The sequence below is a fragment of the Lycium barbarum genome, chromosome 1, assembly GCF_019175385.1.
Source record: "Lycium barbarum isolate Lr01 chromosome 1, ASM1917538v2, whole genome shotgun sequence".
Classification (NCBI taxonomy): domain Eukaryota; kingdom Viridiplantae; phylum Streptophyta; class Magnoliopsida; order Solanales; family Solanaceae; genus Lycium; species Lycium barbarum.
The window spans coordinates 6,461,689-6,481,937 of record NC_083337.1 but is presented as its reverse complement, the minus strand read 5'-3'; the positions used below and the strand labels follow the sequence as shown (position 1 = coordinate 6,481,937).

General features: G+C 35.2%; 1 protein-coding gene across 1 annotated transcript; it reads right to left on the bottom strand.

Annotated features, from left to right (window-relative positions):
• Positions 1 to 14,487: 14,487 nt before the first annotated feature.
• Positions 14,488 to 19,395, bottom strand: LOC132630665 (uncharacterized). The gene is made up of 2 exons (XM_060346224.1): positions 18,248 to 19,395; positions 14,488 to 14,866 (listed from the first exon to the last, which is right to left on the bottom strand). The coding sequence occupies exons 1-2, from the start codon at positions 18,563 to 18,565 to the stop codon at positions 14,693 to 14,695; spliced, it is 492 nt and encodes a 163-aa protein (XP_060202207.1). The 5' UTR covers positions 18,566 to 19,395; the 3' UTR covers positions 14,488 to 14,692.
• Positions 19,396 to 20,249: the final 854 nt, after the last annotated feature.

Below are 20,249 nucleotides of genomic sequence, written 5' to 3'. Positions count from 1 at the left end.
AACTATTTAAATTAATGTTTGGGCCTCCTCTAGTATTTTAAACAAATTCTACATTTGGTTTGAATGTTTTGTTTTCCTTTTCTTCCCGAATCTGAGTAAATAGTCCATGTGGACTTTGGGATTTTCTTTAACATTATGGGCCTTACACTGTTTCTATCAAAAATTATATTGCCATTATATGACCTATTTGTTTAGTTTATGCACTGATTTGGCTTGAATGTAGTTGTTTTGTGATTTAGTATTCTACATGGACGAGTACTAATCCTAGTCTTCTTGTATGTTTCATGGGAACCAATCTTGAGCCCTTCTGGCCATCTCTTGCATCAATACTTGTTGGGCCTAAGGCCCAACCTCCTTCTTTTGATCGAGTCCGCTAAAGAATTGAAAAGGGAAGCAAATATCTATGTTGGAAGGCCCAGCCAATGGGTGAAAATGACACTGATGGGCTTGGGTAGGCCCATCAGTTTTAAAGTTCGCTTTCTTTCCCCTCCCTATTTTTACTTGACATGTATATATATGATGTGTATGTATCGAACATATAAATAATGAAACCCCTATGCATGTGTAGAACTTAGGAAATCAACGTTTAGTATTATAGGAAGTGGCTCAAAACGCTTTCAAACTTGATTACTTCTAGTTTTGCCCGATTAAAATTAGTACTCAATCTGATTTTGTTAAAAGTTTTAAAAGGAATTTTAACTCAACGTTTTTAGGATGAGACAAATAGGTTTTTTTCTTAAATAACCAAGTGGCAAACTTTTGGACCTTTGGCAACAAAAGTCTGGAGACAACTCGCTCTAAGGGTAAAAAAATGCTTTTTTGGGCCTTCAGCCCATTAGCTTTGATTATTTGTAAGTTTGAGGTTGAGCTAAGGAACGAATTTGGATAAAAATAAGGAAATGTGGTTTACTTTGATGGCAATCGGTCTTGAGGCATTTTAATATTCGAGCAAAATTCTGGAATTGGTTTAACGACTAAAAATTAGAAATTTGAGGCTTGGTAAAATTTTGGAAATGGGCTGTTTTGAATTCAAACATTTTTTTACTGTTGGGCTTAAACTTTGTTGGGATGAAATATATTTTGGACCAAGTATAACGATAAAGACGGATTTTGTATTATTGAACTATTGGCTTCAGCAACAAAAATAGAAGTGATTTTTCATAATAAACTTATTTTTCATTATAGATATGTATAAATATAAAAACGGAGATATATTCCATATTTTCATATATACATATAAAAACCCGTAGGTACTAAATCCATTTTGTTAGGACTAGAATAGTACTGACTTTACTCGGGAGAAATCCCGAGTGTGTCCTAGTCCGGCAACAAAGTGAAGTGAACACTTACGCGGATTTTTAAAATCAAAACCCTTTTTATAAGGGGAGTTTTTGCCAAATATTTCCTTGAAATTATGACATGATATAAAATGACACTTTTTTGCGGAAAACTAAACATTTGGAAACAAATAAGTACATTAATCACACATTGAAGCTCATAGGTCAACCGTATTTTACGGATCTTTAATACTAAGGTGCGTAAAATCTTTCCTGGGGGATCACCAGAACCCTTACCTCGAACTTTGGTCCAAAAGATTTTTTACTTATTTTGGAAAAATCTTTAAACCCGGTTTTCCTAGTTTTCCATAATAAATTAGGTGACGACTCTAAAAATACTAAAAATCCAATTAGAGCACTAATAACCTCATAGTAACTTTTATGCCTTACCCGCATAAAAGCGAACCGTAACAATTACCTAATCATTTTTTAATTTGGAATTTTAAGTTATAACACGCACAAACATCAATCACAAAAATAATCCAACGCAAATAAGGTCAGGGGCTTGATATTTCGTTATTTGAATCTGATAGCAAAGACTAATTAATTAGACTTGGAACCGAAATCCAGATGTAGTATTTGTTTTAAACTCTACTTTTAACTATGGTATTTTTTTTATTTACCAAACTAACTAATATAATATGGTAAAATTAAACTTAAAGAGTATAAAAGTTGTTCAATATTTAAAGGATATTTTGATCAACCAACATTTATATTCATGCTTTTAATATAAATATCTATATATGTTTTATAAAACAGGGGAAAGAAGACTGATGTGGAATATCTCTAATTGGCTAATAAATACAATTATCTCTTTTATCCTCCTTTTGGCCTTTTCTCTATTTTTCTCATTCTTATGCTAAGTAAAAACACAAAATATAATCATTCAATTCTCTTAATTATCTCTTAATGATGTTAAACGTGCTTAACTTTTTCCCTCCAAAGATGAATGAAACGTTGCATAACCTAGTGAGAATGGGGAAATGAAAGGGCATTTAAATCTTACCAATAATTGACTATATTTAGAGCACTATTTCATATGCATAAACCCATACCTACGGAGGAATTAATTAAACGATACAATTTTTTTAATTGTAATGAACCCATAAATTAAGAAGTTATGGAGATGCAAAATTGTGAATTTATAAAGATAGGCTATATAACAATTTGTGAGTAGTAACTTATTGCACCCGTGAAGATCCTCAGACCCAACAATAAAAATTTCATTAGAGAAGGAGAGAACTCAAGCATAGGAAGCACTAAACATGATTATCATATAATTAACAATCGATTTGTGGTATAGTTATCCTCTCGATATGTTTCGACTTGTATAATTATCTAATTTTTCATGTGAGAAAGTTTGTAATATATTATTTGGATTAGTTTTTCTATTAAATAATTATATATATAATGTTTATTTTCTTATAAACTTGATTTTTACTTTTTTTCCCGTCTGCATGTCTCACAATATCTTTATTTTTGTTTCTTTGGTATTATACATATTTTATATCTTTACAACTAAATTTATATTAATACCACCGCGCGAAGCGCGGCCAAATTAACTAGTATATATATAAAATGGGATGACATCGAATAGTGACAAAGCTAGGAATGTTACTAAAAGGGTATTCAAGATTTTAATATATATATTAAAAAATAATATTTGACTTATATACCTAGTATAATATTTTGACAAATACCGTTCAACTCATCGTGCTTGAGCCTATGTGGCTGGAAGCTAGGGAGTATCATATAAGTTTAAATTGAGACCATTTGGCAGGCATAAAGAGAGTCAAACATTTTCATACGGTTCAATTAATATTTAAACTCTGACCTAATAAGATATATTTACACGATGACATCACTTTATTGGTAATATAACGTAACGGTTTATGATATGTGGAGGACAAAAACTGAATAATGATGCACGTGAGATGCTATTACATGTTAAGTTACATTGTTAACGTAAAATATGTTACTATAATTACTTACAATTACCTTTCAAGTGATCATGTAGTAAATTTTCTTTTACATTATTAGTGTGCATTTAATTTTTTTTTTTCAGTTGTAGTAGTACAAATTGCACAAAGTAGTATAAAACTATAGACAGGTCATTTTGCATGATTGTGAAAAAGAATTTGAATTCGTGTCTATGAAGAGATTATTAAGATTGTAATCCCTATAGAGATCTGCAGAAGAAAGGCAAATTAGTGTTGGGTTTTTTTATATTGGTGAATGTGAAATGATGGGATGAAAAGTGAAGGGAATATAAAAGGTCCCTTTTGCTTTGGGAAATGTAAAAGGTTCCTTGTGCTTTGGTTAAAACATCTGTCTCACATAGGAAAAAGAGAGAAAAAGAGAGGTGTACATATTACATTACACCTTCTCTAGTTGCTAAAAGGGTTGAGGGGGAAAGGACCCCACGCGTCGTCGTTGTCGCTCGCTCGGCTCGGCTCGGCTTCGGCTTTGGCATTTCCCTCCGTTTTTTTTTTTTAAAACGTACATTTTCTGAAAGGTTGCAAACCTTTCTGAAAAGGTGCAAACCTTTTCCCAACCAGTGCGTTAATGGCTATAAATTCCAGTTAATATTCAGATTATTACTTACGAATTTTCTGAAATCCTCTATTCTTCTACTCTTCTTAAAAGTTTTCTTTTCTGTGTGATATACTGCCATTGAGTGGTTCGCCGCTACCAGAATTTGGAGTACTACTATTTTGGTAAGATAATCGTTCTATCCTGGGAGGGAATATTCCATCAACCTCGAGTACAGTGAGGGGAATAATTTCCTTAAGGACACACTTTGAACTAAGTGGGCTCGATTATGTTCTGAATATATAATTTCTAACACTGTTTCTGTTCATTTGTCCATTTTCTGTAATTTACTGGTTTTAAGGTTTTACAGATTGTGTAATCTGCTTTTACTAAGTGTTTTATAGATTAACTTTATTTAGACTTATACAGATTATTTTTAAACAACAATCTTAAGGAAATTACTATATAATATTATAATATGTATTCTGTTTAAGGAGATTAAAACTTCTGTAGTTTTCTACTCCATATGAATATTAGTATTCTGACTTGAAGATATAAAAACTTCGTTGGAATACCAAAGTTCATAAGTATACTGCGATTTGAAGATATAAAATCTTCATCGTTTAAGTTTGTGATTTAATTGCTATTCTAGTTTTATTAACTAAAACAGTTTGTCGATTTGACAGTGACAAAGAAAGAATGACAATTGAGACTGAAACTCCCTCTGCGACTGGAACTCCCTCTGCGACTGGAACTCCTTCTGTGAACATTGCACCAGCGGTCACGCCTACAACCCGTGCCGCTGTGCCACCGGCTGAGAAACCTGAGAAGTTCACCGGTGCCAACTTTAAAGGATGGCAGCAGAGAATGTTCTTTTGGCTTACCACCCTTGGTATGCAAAAGTTCACCAGTGAGGACCCTCCCGTGCCTGCCGCCGACATGCCTGACAATCAGAAGTTCATGGTTACTGAGGCTTGGAAACAGGCTGATTTTTTGTGCAAAGGCTACATTTTGAGTGCCTTAGAAGATGATTTGTACAACGTCTACAGTGCAGTAGAGACCTCCAAAGAATTATGGAGTGCACTGGAAAAGAAGTACAAAACTGAAGATGCTTGCTTGAAGAAGTTTGTGGTTGCCAAATTCCTAGACTACAAAATGGTGGATGGAAAAACTGTTGGAACCCAAGTTCAAGAGCTTCAACTTATCTTCCATGACCTTATTGCTGAAGGTATGGTAGTGAATGAAGCATTCCAAATGGCTGCAATGATTGAGAAGTTGTCACCCTCATGGAAAGATTTCAAGAATTATCTTAAGCACAAGAGAAAGGAAATGAAATTGGAGGATCTTGTGATTCGTCTCAAGATCGAGGAAGATAACAAAACCGCTGATAAGAGGTACCGTAAGAGTTCACCAATTGAAGGGGCAAGTGTCGTTGAAGATGCTGCTCCGAAAAAGAACAATAAAAGGAAGAGGCGTTCTGGAAAGGAGAAGTATCCTAACAAGAAAAAGTTCAAGGGCAATTGTTACAATTGTGGTAAAGCAGGCCATAAAGCTCCCGACTGTCGTGCCCCCAAGAAGGACAAAGAGAAAAACAAGGGTCAGGCAAACATGGTGGAAGATGTTGATGACCTATGTGCAATGCTGTCCGAGTGCAACCTGGTTGGCAACCCAAAGGAGTGGTGGCTTGATTCTGGCGCCACTCGACATGTGTGTGCCGTTAAGGAAGAATTTACAACTTACACTCCCGCTGGACCTGACGAGGAGCTATACATGGGAAATACTGCAACAGCCAAAGTTGAAGGATATGGAAAGGTTCTGTTGAAGATGACATCCGGCAAAGTGCTGACTCTCAACAACGTCATGCATGTTCCATCAATTAGGAAGAACCTAGTTTCAGCCGCACTACTCGTGAAAAATGGGTTTAAGTGTGTGCTGGTTAGTGATAAATTTGTACTTAGTAAGAATGATATGTTTGTAGGAAAGGGCTACCTCACCGAGGGCCTTTTCAAACTTAATGTAATGGTTGTTGCCAGTATTAATGGAAAATCTGCTTCTTCTTACTTATTGGAGTCAAATAATTTATGGCATGTTCGTTTAGGACATGTCAATTACAAAACCTTGCGGAAAATGATTAATCTTGAAATATTGCCTAAATTTGAGTGTAATATATCTAAATGTCAAATATGTGTTGAATCAAAGTTTGTTAAGCATTCGTATAAGTCCGTTCAAAAGAATTCAAATCCTTTAGACTTAATACACACTGACATTTGTGATATGAAGTCAATACCATCTCGCGGTGGGAAAAAGTATTTCATAACTTTTATTGACGATTACACTCGATATTGTTATGTTTACTTGCTAAACAGTAAGGATGAAGCAATAGAAGCATTTAAGCAATATAAGAATGAAGTCGAAAATCAACTAAATAAAAAGATAAAAATGATTAGAAGTGATAGGGGTGGAGAATACGAATCTCCTTTTGCAGAGATATGTTTAGAATATGGAATTATTCATCAAACCACTGCCCCCTACACACCACAATCCAATGGAGTTGCGGAAAGGAAAAATCGGACATTGAAAGAAATGATGAATGCTTTACTAATAAGTTCCGGTTTACCGCTGAGCTTGTGGGGGGAAGCTATGCTTACAGCTAACCGAATACTCAACAGAGTGCCCCACAGCAAAACACAATCCATTCTATATGAATTATGGAAAGGAAGAAAACCCAACTTGAAATATTTCAAAGTGTGGGGGTGTTTAGCAAAAGTACAAGTTCCTTTACCTAAAAGGGTAAAAATCGGACCAAAAACTGTGGATTGTGTTTTTATTGGATATGCTACAAACAGCAAAGCTTGTCGGTTTTTGGTTCACAAATCCGACAATCCCGAAATTCATGTTAATACGGTAATTGAATCAGATAATGCTGAATTCTTTGAAAATATTTATCCGTATAAAATTGAATGTGAGTCGTCAAGTGAAAGATCTAAACGACCGCGGGAAGAACCAAAGGAAAGTACACCAAGTGAAAAGGATCCAAGGCGTAGCAAACGTCAAAGGACATCTACTTCATGCATTTTGGAAAGAGGCAGTCAATAGTGAGATTCAATCAATCTTAGATAACCACACATGGGAAGTGGTTGATCTTCCTCCTGGAAACAAGCCTTTAGGTTCTAAATGGATTTTTAAAAGGAAAATGAAAGCTGATGGCACTATTGACAAATATAAGGCAAGACTTGTAGTCAAAGGTTATAGACAAAAAGAAGGCCTTGATTATTTTGACACATACTCGCCTGTAACAAGAATAACGTCCATTCGGGTGTTAGTGGCTCTGGCAGCCGTGTATGGTCTTGAAATTCACCAAATGGATGTTAAAACAGCTTTCTTAAATGGTGATTACATGGAACAACCGGAGGGTTTTGTGGTTCCTGGTAAAGAAAAGAAAGTGTGCAAACTTGTAAAGTCGCTTTATGGACTTAAACAAGCACCCAAACAATGGCATGCTAAATTTGACCAAACCATGTTGGCAAATGGCTTTAAAATCAATGAGTGTGATAAATGTGTTTATATTAAAAACACTCCAGGTCACGAAGTCATTGTTTGTTTGTATGTTGATGACATGCTGATAATGAGCAAAGAAATGGCAGATATAAATGCTACAAAGCGTATGCTGGCTAGCAAATTTGATATGAAAGACTTAGGAGTTGCTGATGTAATCTTAGGAGTCAGAATTCATAGAACTCCACAAGGTATAGCATTATCACAGTCTCACTACATAGAGAAAGTACTTGACAAGTTCAAGTACTTGGATTTCAAGATTGCCAGAACTCCAATTGATGTGAGTTGCGCACTTCAAAAGAATGAAGGTGAAAGTAAATCACAAGGGGACTATGCGAGAGTGTTGGGAAGTCTGATGTATATCATGAATTGTACACGACCAGATATAGCATGTGCCATTAGCAAACTGAGTCGGTTTACAAGTAATCTCAATTACACACATTGGATGGCAATGAAACGAGTTTTGGGGTATCTGAAATATACTCAAGACTATGCTTTGCATTATAATAAATATCCCGAAGTGATTGAGGGATATAGTGATGCAAATTGGATCACTGGATCGTCTGAAGTTAAATCCACGAGTGGGTATGTTTTCACAATTGGGAGTGGAGCAGTGTCTTGGAAATCATCCAAATAGACTTGCATCGCCCGTTCCACTATGGAATCTGAATTCATAGCTTTAGACAAGGCCGGTGAAGAAGTTGAATGGCTCCGGAATTTCTTTGAAGATATTCCATTCTGGCCCAAACCTTTGGCTCCTATATGTATACATTGTGACAGTCAAGCAGCAATAGGAAGGGCAGGGAGCGTAATGTATAACGGAAAATCTCGTCACATACGACGAAGACACAATACCGTTAGACAACTCATCTCTAGTGGTGTTATCACGATTGACTATGTAAAGTCAAGAGATAACGTAGCGGATCCGCTTACAAAAGGCTTATCTAGAGAGGGAGTTAGTAGATCATCAATGGGAATGGGGTTAAGGCCGAGGACAAGTCATCATGGCGGTAACTCTACCTAGCAGACTGGAGATCCCAAGAACTAGGTTCAAAGAGATCAAACAAAGTTATGACTGACGGTTCAACATTGTCAAACAACTCAACCCATTCTCGGAAGAAGACAATGTTCAGAAATAAGGATAAAACTTTATGGCTTGTTAATGAGTTAATAAAGCATTAAGATTTTTAATGATTATCTAAATCTGGCAGTGTATGACCAGATAATGTGGCTATAAGACCACATGTTTAGAAATCACCTATGTGAGTGTTAAGTGTAAGCCGCTTTAAAAGGGAATGATAGTGAAGGCCCATTCTCTATGCACTCATGAAACCAGGCGGTGTTCATGGCTGAAACGAACACAACCGTGAGAACCATAAATGGTTGAAGGTTGATTGTGTGATTTATGTTGTCTAGGTATACAACAAAGTTCGACGGTTCAAAGATATCAAATCTACCGATTGATCGAGTATATCCGATGTAAGTTCACTACGGAAAGTTCAAAGGGAAACCTACTTATCCAGATGCAGTCAATCTTCGCTTGTATATCACACTTGTCCGCGCATGCTTTTATATTATGGCCATTCCCCATTCATGTGGGGGATTGTTGGGTTTTTTGATATTGGTGAATGGGAAATGATAGGATGAAAAGTGAAGGGAATATAAAAGGTCCCTTTTGCTTTGGGAAATGTAAAAGGTTCCTTGTGCTTTGGTTAAAGTATCTGTCCCACATAGGAAAAAGAGAGGTGTACATATTACATTACACCTTCTCTAGTTGCTAAAAGGGTTGAGGGGGAAAGGACCCCACGCGCCGTCGTCGTCGCTCGCTCGGCTCGGCTTCGGCTTCGGCTTTGGCCCGTTAGTGACCCGGATACGCGTGTCTGACCCGCGACCCGTTTCTCCCCGGATTAATTTAAAATTCCCTCCGTTTTTTTTTTAAAACGTACATTTTCTGAAAGGTTGCAAACCTTTCTGAAAAGGTGCAAACCTTTTCCCAACCAGTGCGTTAATGGCTATAAATTCCAGTTAATATTCAGATTATTACTTACGAATTTTCTGAAATCCTCTATTCTTCTACTCTTCTTAAAAGTTTTCTTTTCTATGTGATATACTGCCATTGAGTGGTTCGCCGCTACCAGAATTTGGAGTACTACTATTTTGATAAGATAATCGTTCTATCCTGGGAGGGGATATTCCATCAACCTCGAGTACTGTGAGGGGAATAATTTCCTTAAGGACACACTTTGAACTAAGTGGGCTCGATTATGTTCTGAATATATTTTTTCTAACACTGTTTCTGTTCATTTGTCCATTTTCTGTAATTTACTGGTTTTAAGTTTTTACAGATTGTGTAATCTGCTTTTACTAAGTGTTTTATAGATTCAGAAACTTTATTTAGACTTATACAGATTATTTTTAAAAAACAATTAGTACTGGGAGGCAAAAAAAAACACCGTTTTATAATTCAATGGGAAAATAATGTACAAATACCAAGGCAAAGGTTTAGATATTTCAACATGTGGAGCTTGGTGCCAGATTTTAAAAAAAGGGTTGAAAATAGTTGGGAAGTAGCTATAGTAGGAAGGAAGATGTACAACCTTGTTCGTAAACTGAACAGGTTAAGAAGAATACTCATGAATCTGAATAAAGAAAGGTTTAATGATGTGGAAAGGCAGGCTGAAAATGACTATGCCGCACTAATAGAGAGGCAGAAACAGATTCAGGCAGACCCTGGTACACAATACTGATTGATCAAGAAGTGGAGTTAACAGCAAAGTACAAAGTGAGCAAGGAAGCAAGAGATCAGTTCTTGTAACAGAAAAGCAAGATACAATGGCTTCAGGCTGGTGATATGAACACTAAATTTTATCATAGTGTTCTTAAAGCCAGAAGAAATGCAAATAGAATTTTTCAGATAAAAGATAAGGATGGTCACTTGAAAACAGACATGGAATAGTAAAAGCATTTACTGAGTACTATACAGATCTTCTAGGTAACAGAACTGAGGGAAGGCAGCATGTAGAAGTCCTAAAAAGAGGGGAACTAGTCAGTGCTGAACAAAGAGAGATATTGTGTGAGGAATTTAATGGGGAAGATGTTAAAGCAGCAATGTGGGCAATAGAGGGGAACAAATCCCCTGGACCTGATGGCTATGGAAGCAAGTTCTTCAAAGATGTTTGGAGTATAGTAGGACAAGATGTGATAGATGGGGTGTTGGAATTTTTCAAAACTGGGAAGATGCATAAGGGTATCAACAATACAGTGATCACCCTGATTCCAAAAGCCAACCATGCTGAGAGTTTGACTGATTTCAGACCAATTTCATGTTGCAATACAGTATATAAAGTCATTTCCAAGATGTTGTGCAAAAGACTGAAGGTATTACCAAGTATCATATCAGAAAATCAAAGTGCATTTGTGGCTGGGAGATCAATAGTACAAAACATCTTAATTTGTCAGGACCTGGTCAGATTATATAACAGGAAGCACACAACCAAAAGTTGTTTGATTAAAATCGATTTAAGAAAAGCATATGATTCAGTGGAATGGAAATTTGTGGAGGAAATGTTATATGGGCTGAATTTTCCTTGCAAGTTCATAAGGTGGGTGATGGAGTGCATATCAACTACACAGTACTCATTAGCTATAAATGGTGGGGTACATGGATGTTTTAATGGACAGAGGGGATTGAGACAAGGTGATCTCATATCACCATTGTTGTTTGTCATATGCATGGAATATTTTACTATAATAATGAGAGTGGTAGCTAATCATGAAGGGTTTGGTTTCCACACAAGATGCAGATCACTACGATTGAATCATTTGTGCTTTGCTGATGACATGCTCATTTTCAGTAAAGGGGATTTCACCTCTGTGGTATTGATGCTGAGAGGATTAAAGTCATTTGCCTTGGCTTCTGGATTGACCACCAATGCAGCAAAGTCCAACTTATTTACTGCTAATATGGAGAATAGGGTCATTAAGGATATTTGTGAACTGACACGATATGAGAAAGGTAAGATGCCATTCAGGTACTTAGGTGTACCAATATCTTTAAAAACGTTATCAGCAATGGAATGTGAAATGTTGATTGATAAAATGGCTAGTAGAATCAAAACCTGGGGATCAAAGCATTTATCTTATGCTGGCCGGGTGCAATTGGTAAACTCAGTACTTATGCATATACACTCATATTGGCCATCCATGTTCATTCTGCCAAGGAAGATATTGAAGCAGATTACAGCATTATGCAGGAATTTCATATGGAGTGGCCAGGAACATTCAGCAAAGACACCTTTAATAGCTTGGGATTTAATTTGCAGACCAAAGAGGGAAGATGGATTAGGGATAACAGATATTGTGGTGTGGAATGAGGCTGTTGTTGCCAAGTATGTATGGCACATAGCTAAAAACAACTGATAACTTGTGGATAAAATGGGTGAACCATATATATTTGAAGGGGATAGAGTGGTGGCGATATAATGCTCCAGTTGATAGTTGCTGGTATTGGAAAGAAATTTGTGCATTGAAAGATGTATTTGCACCTGGTTATGTGGGTAATGGATGGATCACTGGTACAGGGGAATATACCACACATGATGGATATAAATGGAGGAAAGGAGAAGGTATAGAGTGGAATAATTGGAGGGCTGTTTGGAACAATGTAAATGTTCCAAAACACAACTTTATATGCTGGATAACAATGCATAATAGATTACAGACGCGGAGCAGATTAGCAAAGATTGGTGTGTGCCAAGAAGATAGCTGCTTACTCTGTGGATGCTATCCAGAAGCCAGAGAACATATTTTTTTCAATGCACTTACTCACAAACTTGCTTGAAAGATATAATGGAGTGGCTGCAGGTGAAGGTGAGAAACTGGGAAATAGAAGGCATGTGGAGAAGATTAGCTAGATAGGCTAAAGGAAGTGTGAGCAGATCATTTGTATGGGCAGTATTAGCAGCAGGTATATACTACATTTGGATGGCCAGGAATGATGCACTTTGGAACATGAAAGTACCCCATCCTAGAAGCATTTTGAAGAAGGTGATGATCGATAGCAAACACAGAATACTGGAGGCTCTTATAGAAATCTTACATGTAAAGATAGAAGGTGGATTGAGGATATACTTAGTAGAATAATGTATATGAAGGAAGGAAGTTGAGGAAGAATAACAGAATAGAGATAGTAGGACTTTTTTTTTTCTGCTGGTATGGGTGGATGTAAAGCGGATTGTTAGTGGTATTAATATAAATAGTTTGTTCGACCAAAAAAATGATATGTGGAGAGCAAAAACTGAATAATGATGCGTGTGAGATGCTATTGCATGTTAATTTACATTGTTGACGTAAAATATGTTACTTTAATTAATTACCTTTCAAGTGATCTTGTACTGTAAATTTTCTTTTGCATTATTAGTGTGCACGAGTTAATTTTTTTTTTCCAGTTGTAGTAGTACTTATTGCACAACTATAGTATACCAATGGATGCATGACGTGTAACATTATATAAAACTATCAAGTAATCATGATTAATTAATGTATGTATTCACTTCATTAAATCACTTAATCATAGTAAATATAATTGGTTTGATGTAAACACTCGGTGCGAATAAGTATTTGCCGTCATTTTGCATGATTGTGAAAAAGAATGTGAATTCGTGTCTATGTAGAGATTATTGAGATTGTAGTCCCTATAGAGATCAGCGGAAAAAAGGCAAAGTAGTATTGGGAGGTGCATCTTCTGTTCCCACATTTGGGGATCAATTTTTGGCAGTGAGCTCAATATTCAATACTTGAGAAAAAAACTTCTTTTTCAGTTAAGTTCTCCTGCATATCATGGAGACCTAATAAACAAATGCCAGATAGGTAAATACTTACTCCTACAGAATGTCTACACCAAATTAATAAAATTTACAATGATTAAATGATTTAATAAACTCGTACAGAATGTCTACACCAAATCAATAAAATTTATCATGATTAAATGATTTAATAAATTCGTACAGAATGTCTACACCAAATCAATAAAATTTACCATGATTAAATGATTTAATAAAATAAGAAAATAAGAAAATAAGTTAATTAATTATAGCTAAGTGATAATAATTTTATATGCAAACACATTTCATACACTAATTGATTGGTATAAATATTGTGTGATAATTTTTTACCATATGCATATGGGTTTCAACTAAAATAATGCTAATAGTCAAGTAACGTTCATGTATCAGGCCTTTTATGCGAGTTTTGTTGAGAAGAAAGAAGTAAAAAAGACCTCTTGAGTCTCAATTAAAGAGGAGGGACCTCATTTTCTTTTTCTATTTTTTTATACTAAAAGATTGATTAAGAGGTGATTAAGATGGGTTGAAGTCTATATTAGAATTATTACCAGATTGGATCAAAATTTGAAGTTCACCATTGGTGAACCAACCTTGAAGTTTGAAGTGGGTTAAAAAATCCGGACCTGATTTTTGTATGGCCTGAGCTAGGGGCGCAAGGGGTTGTCTAAATCACCTTTGTTGAAAAATTATACGGTATGTATAAGGTCAATATTATTTGGGAAAAGGGTCAAATATGTCATCGAACTATCATAAAAGACTCATTCATGCCACTCGTTAATAGTTGGGCTCAAAAGTGTCACCGTCATTACCATTTTAGGTCATATATGTCATTACTCGCTAACAGAACTCTACTACTATCAGATTTTGTCACGTGACATTATCTAAACCCTTCATTTTACTAGTGGCATAAATGAGTCATTTCGTAATTTAGTGGCATATTTGAGTCTTTCCCCAATCCCTATATAAATCTCCATCTTTTCTAATTTTATGTAACAAGCTTATAAGGACAAGTTTATCCCTTATACTAACAACATTATTATTTTACATGGAAAAACTATATACCCTCTTATTTAGTTATATTATGAATCTAATCTTGTTCTACATCATTCACACTTTTCAATATAAAATAGATGCTTAATCCCTTGACTTCTTCGTGTTTATTATATTGTGAATCCCTTTAGTGAAATCCTTGCTCGCCACTATGTAAAGAAGGGCTGGAGTTGGAACTTACCATGGAGTAGTAAAAAAAACCAGTAGTCAAATCACATTACACTATTTGTAAATACAATGACAAGTTCCTCAAGGGAAATAAAAGCCCTTAAGTTTTCATCTATGAGTGGACATTTTCCTACAAGTATCTACTTTCACATGGAGGTTTTGTGATAGTGATAGCCATAAGTTTTCAGTTTATTATCTGTATTGTTGTCAACTGGAGCTATGGCTAGTAGAAGTCGAGGCTGGGCTCGAAGATGCGTCATGTTGATGAACGGGTTGAGAAGTACATTCCGGAGGAGAAGGCGCGGGTACCGGATGTGCGATGAACGTAGGAACTTCTTCTCCGGGCATCAGTACTGACACTCCATTCGCGTAAAAAGTCATCTATAAGGCAGCTCCATATAGGTCAGAATCATCAAAAATAAATTTAACTTGTATACGCTGTCAGTATAAAGAAGTTTTATATTAGCCATGTGATTTAACATGTTGTAGACTTGTTGTAGTTAATAATCCCAGTACTTATTACGGACAGTCAACTGAGCAGGTACCAAATTATGGTATGATAAACAGTTTAGCATTAGCAACAGCATGACCTTTGCGTCATGTCTAGCAAATGATCTCGAGGAACATAACAATTCCTGTGATAAGTCTTTATAGTCGCCTACTTAGGAGTATAATGGATATTTTTCACCATTAGACTCAAACCTAAATATAACTTTAAGATAGCAGCATAGCAAGAAAATTTCGTTATTTAGGGGTCAAAACTTTAATCGCGATGAGCCAAATGTGTGATATACTTATACCGCTTTTGTATACATTTCATGGATTTTGAAAGTTGTTAGATCTATGCAAGCAAGACCAGTAAGCTAAAAAATCTAGAGATAGGCACACGTGCAAGCAACAAAAGTGGAACCCCGTCAAGACTAAGGCAATAATTGAAATTAGATATAAATGCATTTACAGAGCAGCAAATAAGGAAGAGATTTAGGCAACTTCATTGAACTTTTGTTTAGATTTCTTATGGTGAAAATTGTGACACTAAAACAGGGTTCTACTTTAAAAAAGAAAGGAGGTTTTTGGTAAAGTAATTCTCTCCACCATTAAGCATGGGATATAAGCATGATTCTAGCAATCAATTAAAACATCTAAAGCAAAGAATTTAGCTTTAGGAATAATTTTTTGAAGAATAATAACAAGTGTTGCTTAACTGAAAAGGAACAGTTAACAAGTATATGTCATAATGTAACCCCACTATAGAAACTTCAGATACTCCCACTCATACTCTTTCAAGATTGTGAATTTTTTAAATCCAATTCATTGATCTTCTCCAAAATAAATGTAACATTTCAAGACAATGTTCAATCCCAGCATTAGCTCATATATTGAAAGGCAGAGGCGGACCTAAGATTTGAAGTTTATGGATTTCTAAAGGCAAAGCCAGAATTTGAGTTTTATGGGTTTTGAAGTCTAATCTTTTTAAGTTATTGGGTTCTAAATTAATAATATGTCCATATTCAATAGATTTGTAAGACAAATACAAAGTCTGAACCAAAGCTACTAGGTTTGGCCGACCCCGTAGCTGACATTCTAGCTCTGCCGCTGATTCCTAACCTCAAGTTAATACTACAATAATAAATGAATTCACAGTTAAATATTATAGATATTTAATAGATTTCTCAATATATATAAGGTCTGGGAAAAGCTAATGGGTTCATGTGAACCAGTAACAGGACTTGTAGATCCGCCCTTGTGAACAGGAACGAAAAAGGGTCATACGTCAACATGGTCTCCAAAGTCAAAATATGGTGGGATGTCATTGGAAGCTATAGTTTCTTTTTTGGCAAGATGCTGAGAGAAGAATACAATAAATTAGGTTCTGAATAACTCTTTGTATAAAATAGCATATCTTGGGCTTTAATGTCTTGCAATATGCATAAAAACTGGGACACACAACATGGGTTTCAATCAGAAAAGTCTTTTTCCAAAAAGTCTTTATACTTAGTAGTGTACCATGCAGAAACAGAATGGGGCCATCATATCAACCCTTTGTCTAATGAATCTTTTCGCTTTAGATAAAGAATCACATGAATACATAGGAATGAGATGTTTCAATAAATTAAGTCCATTAGAAATTATATTTCAAATTAAGAATGGCAACGGGGCGGGACGGGTTAAAGTTTATGCTGGGCGAGCGGGTCTTGTTGATTGAGAATTGTATATGTAGCTATTGTTGTTTTAGCGGTTGTTTGTTCTACTTTATGGAGAAAGATAGAGCATAAGCACCTTGAACCAACAAGCTATTACTTACACAGAAAACATTGAATGAAAAAACATCTTTAATCCGAATAATGTAATAACTTTTTCTTTTTGTCTGAGCGTTAAAAGTTAGATTAATTGAATCAACAATCAAGAGTAAATTTTCAAAGACATGATCATCATTCATCAGGAATGATTCATATTAACTAAGGTCTACAAAATGATAATTATGAAGAGAATCCCAGTCAAATAATCCAGCTATAAGCTATTATAATAGCCATAATTATGTGAGAAACAATAATGACATTAAGGAAAAAAGCAATACATTAAGGAAAAAAGCAATTAACTGTCACCAAAAAGTCAGTTAGCCTACTCATTGTGGTCCTTAAACATAGTATTTTTCCGTCACAATTTATGTAATGGTGTTTGACTCAGCATGAAATTTGACAATGAGATGAAAACTTTTAAAATTTGTGATCTGAAACAAGCCGTAGACATTTGCATAGATATAATCATTTCATTAAAGGTAAAATATAGGATGTTTAAAGTTAAATTGTTACTAAATACCGAAAGATGCCATTCTTTTGAAGACTGACTAAAAAGAAAAGAGTGTCACATAAAAAAAATTGATAAAGGTAACAAAAGAGTGTCACATAAATTGTATAGAAGGAGTAATAAATATTTCCATTTTCTTAGGAAATAATTTTTAAGTCTAATTTTCCATGTCCAAAATTATTAGAAAAGAAATGGTAAGTGATGATCACAGAGCAGTAATCCTCCTACTAAGCAAAGTACAAGCACTGAAGCAACCATTAAAAACCATAATTTGGATCTCATCCTTAACTTACTGTACTTATTACATCAGGAAACAAATTGCTGTATAATTATCAATTTCAAGGGTGCCAAAGAGATTTTACGGAAAGAAAAAATAATTCTTTGTTCTCTTTTCTGTTTTATATGATTTTTTTCTTTTTAGTCCGTTAAAAAGAAGATACCGGTCAAAACACACCCGGAGTGTTTCCTACCTGAACTGTCCTAACTATTCATCAAAATCCACCTTGACTAGTATATGATGTGTGTGGTGCGCACTCTCTTTTTGTTGTTTAAAAATGGAGCTAAATGACACTTCACGCGGATAATTAAAGGAATTAATTGAAAATTTAAAAATAAATAAATTAAGATATAATGGTTATAAAAAAAAAGGTAACATACCTGAAGTCTCACTTTTTTGCGAGTTTCCTTACCTTAACTATCAGGTGTTAGTGGTTGCTATCTGAAATATCACTAACTATTTATCAAAACAATACGTTAAAATTAATGAGTCAGCAGCCCCGTGAACGAAATTTTATGAGAATTAAAGTTGTCACACGCTTTTTGATGATTGTATTCGAACACTTGATCTCACAACAACTATCGTTGATAAATGAAACAGATCACATAACACATTCTATACATGCATCTGAATAAGATATTGCTTCATGCAATTTTGGGGAGAAAGAAAAAAGTTACCTCAGGAGATGGATAATCATCAAGCTTCATCTGAACCCTCATTTGAGCAACAAGATCACTACTATTCCTGCCACCACCACCACCGGAGCTGGAAGGTCTTCGCCGGAGAAACCTCTCGAAAATCGCCATAACTAAAAACATTGAAATAAGAATCGCAGTGGCAACAAAACCAAACGATACAGCATTTACAGAATTATCAAAGTTCCTCCAATGATCTTCTCCTTCTAAATCACCACCATTTGCTACAGGAGCTACACTTGGTGGTTGCACAATCCTCCAAAAATAAACACCACCACCATTAACACTATGTCTTCCCATTGAGTAAAAATAGAGTATCCTCTTTCTGTCTCATCAGCGATTAACTGACAAGAGGGAGTTGCTCAGGTAGTAAGCGCTCTCCGCCTTGAATTCTAAAGTTACGGATTCGAGTCACCAAAAAAGGTAGGAAGGTATAAAATTTTTAAAAATCACCAATTAACCAATAACAAAGAAATTAAACAACCCAACAACGTAAAACTGCCAGGATTTTTGACCAGCTTATTGTATTGAACAAAGGGTTTGAAGCAACAGTTCAAGAAACAGAAAAAAAAACACTTTTTCTTTCCTCCAGACTCTACCCTTTACTTACAAACAACAACATACGCAGTGTAATCCCACAAGTCTGGTCTGAGAGGGTAGGATGTACGCACATTTTACTGTTTTCTTTGTGAGGTAGCAATATTGTTTCAGGTAGACCCTCGGTTCAAAAGAAAAGAAATCAAGACATGCTTGCAAGAAAAAAAATATAACAACAGATACAAAGTAACTAAAAGAGATACCAAGACCGGCTAGAAAGAGAAAAGACTCTATCCTTTACTTGGACGTTGATGAAAATGGAGAGGGAAAGAGAGTGGTAGTGATGAATGATGATGGATTCGAGGTGGGTAACTTTTAAAGATTTACTCTAGTACTAAGAGAAAAGTTAGTTTAATTTACCAAAGCTTTCTTGGGTTCTTGTTTGAGTGGACAAACAGAGTGAGGGAGAAGAAAAAGCGCTGAACTTTGGGATGGGCAAATGGAGTAAGGGAAAGAACTAGTAAGATAATCAAGGTATACAATATAGTTTGTTTAGGAATAATGCTCTTTTATTGGGAGGTAACTATGGTTAGTGGGGAAAAAGAAAAGTCCTGTTTAATTGTTTATACAGTGTGTTGCAAATAAATAAGGAAGAAGCCATGTGACAAAAATGAAAAAAAATTACAAGTAAAATTGATACTTTTTAGACTATGAGTACAATCAAACCTCTTTATAACAACGTCATTTATTCTGATATGTTGTGGCTTGCAATACCGAGATGTTATTATGGAGAACATATACGGTAATATAACATAATATAAAAATTCGACTAAAAAAAAAAAATTGATTGTTATTGTAAAATATTATTATAGAGGATGACTGCTATAAAGCAGTTTGACTGTAGTTAATTACATTGTTGTCACGCCCGCCCCAAAACTATAGGGATGCATGATCGAAATTCAGCAATGTCTACCCTGTCGAACGAACCCTTAATTAGTCTCATAACCTATTCGACGTGCACTTTATAACACTACCGTCTCAACAACAATTGGAACAATATGTACCAACATCACCAAGTCAAGCATATCATAATATAAAATAGTTCACGGTCCGAACAGGGGAGGAGCTAGGTTGCACCCGAACCCCCTTCAATAAAAAATTATACTGTATATAAAGTTATTTATTTTTTATGTATATATAGTAGATATTGAATCCCTTTAGTTTCTTCGTGTGTTTATTTATTTATTTTTTTAACTCCCTTAATAAAATCCTGGCCCCGCCGCTGAATTTGAATTACACATATCAACTTTCAACGAGAGATCAAATCTGACATCTTTTCTCATATAAACTTTATACTACTCACAATGTTTATGAAACCTCTAAAAATACACAAAATTAAAATTATACTCAGAAACGGTTAAGAAAAGGATAAGTGTACTATAAAATA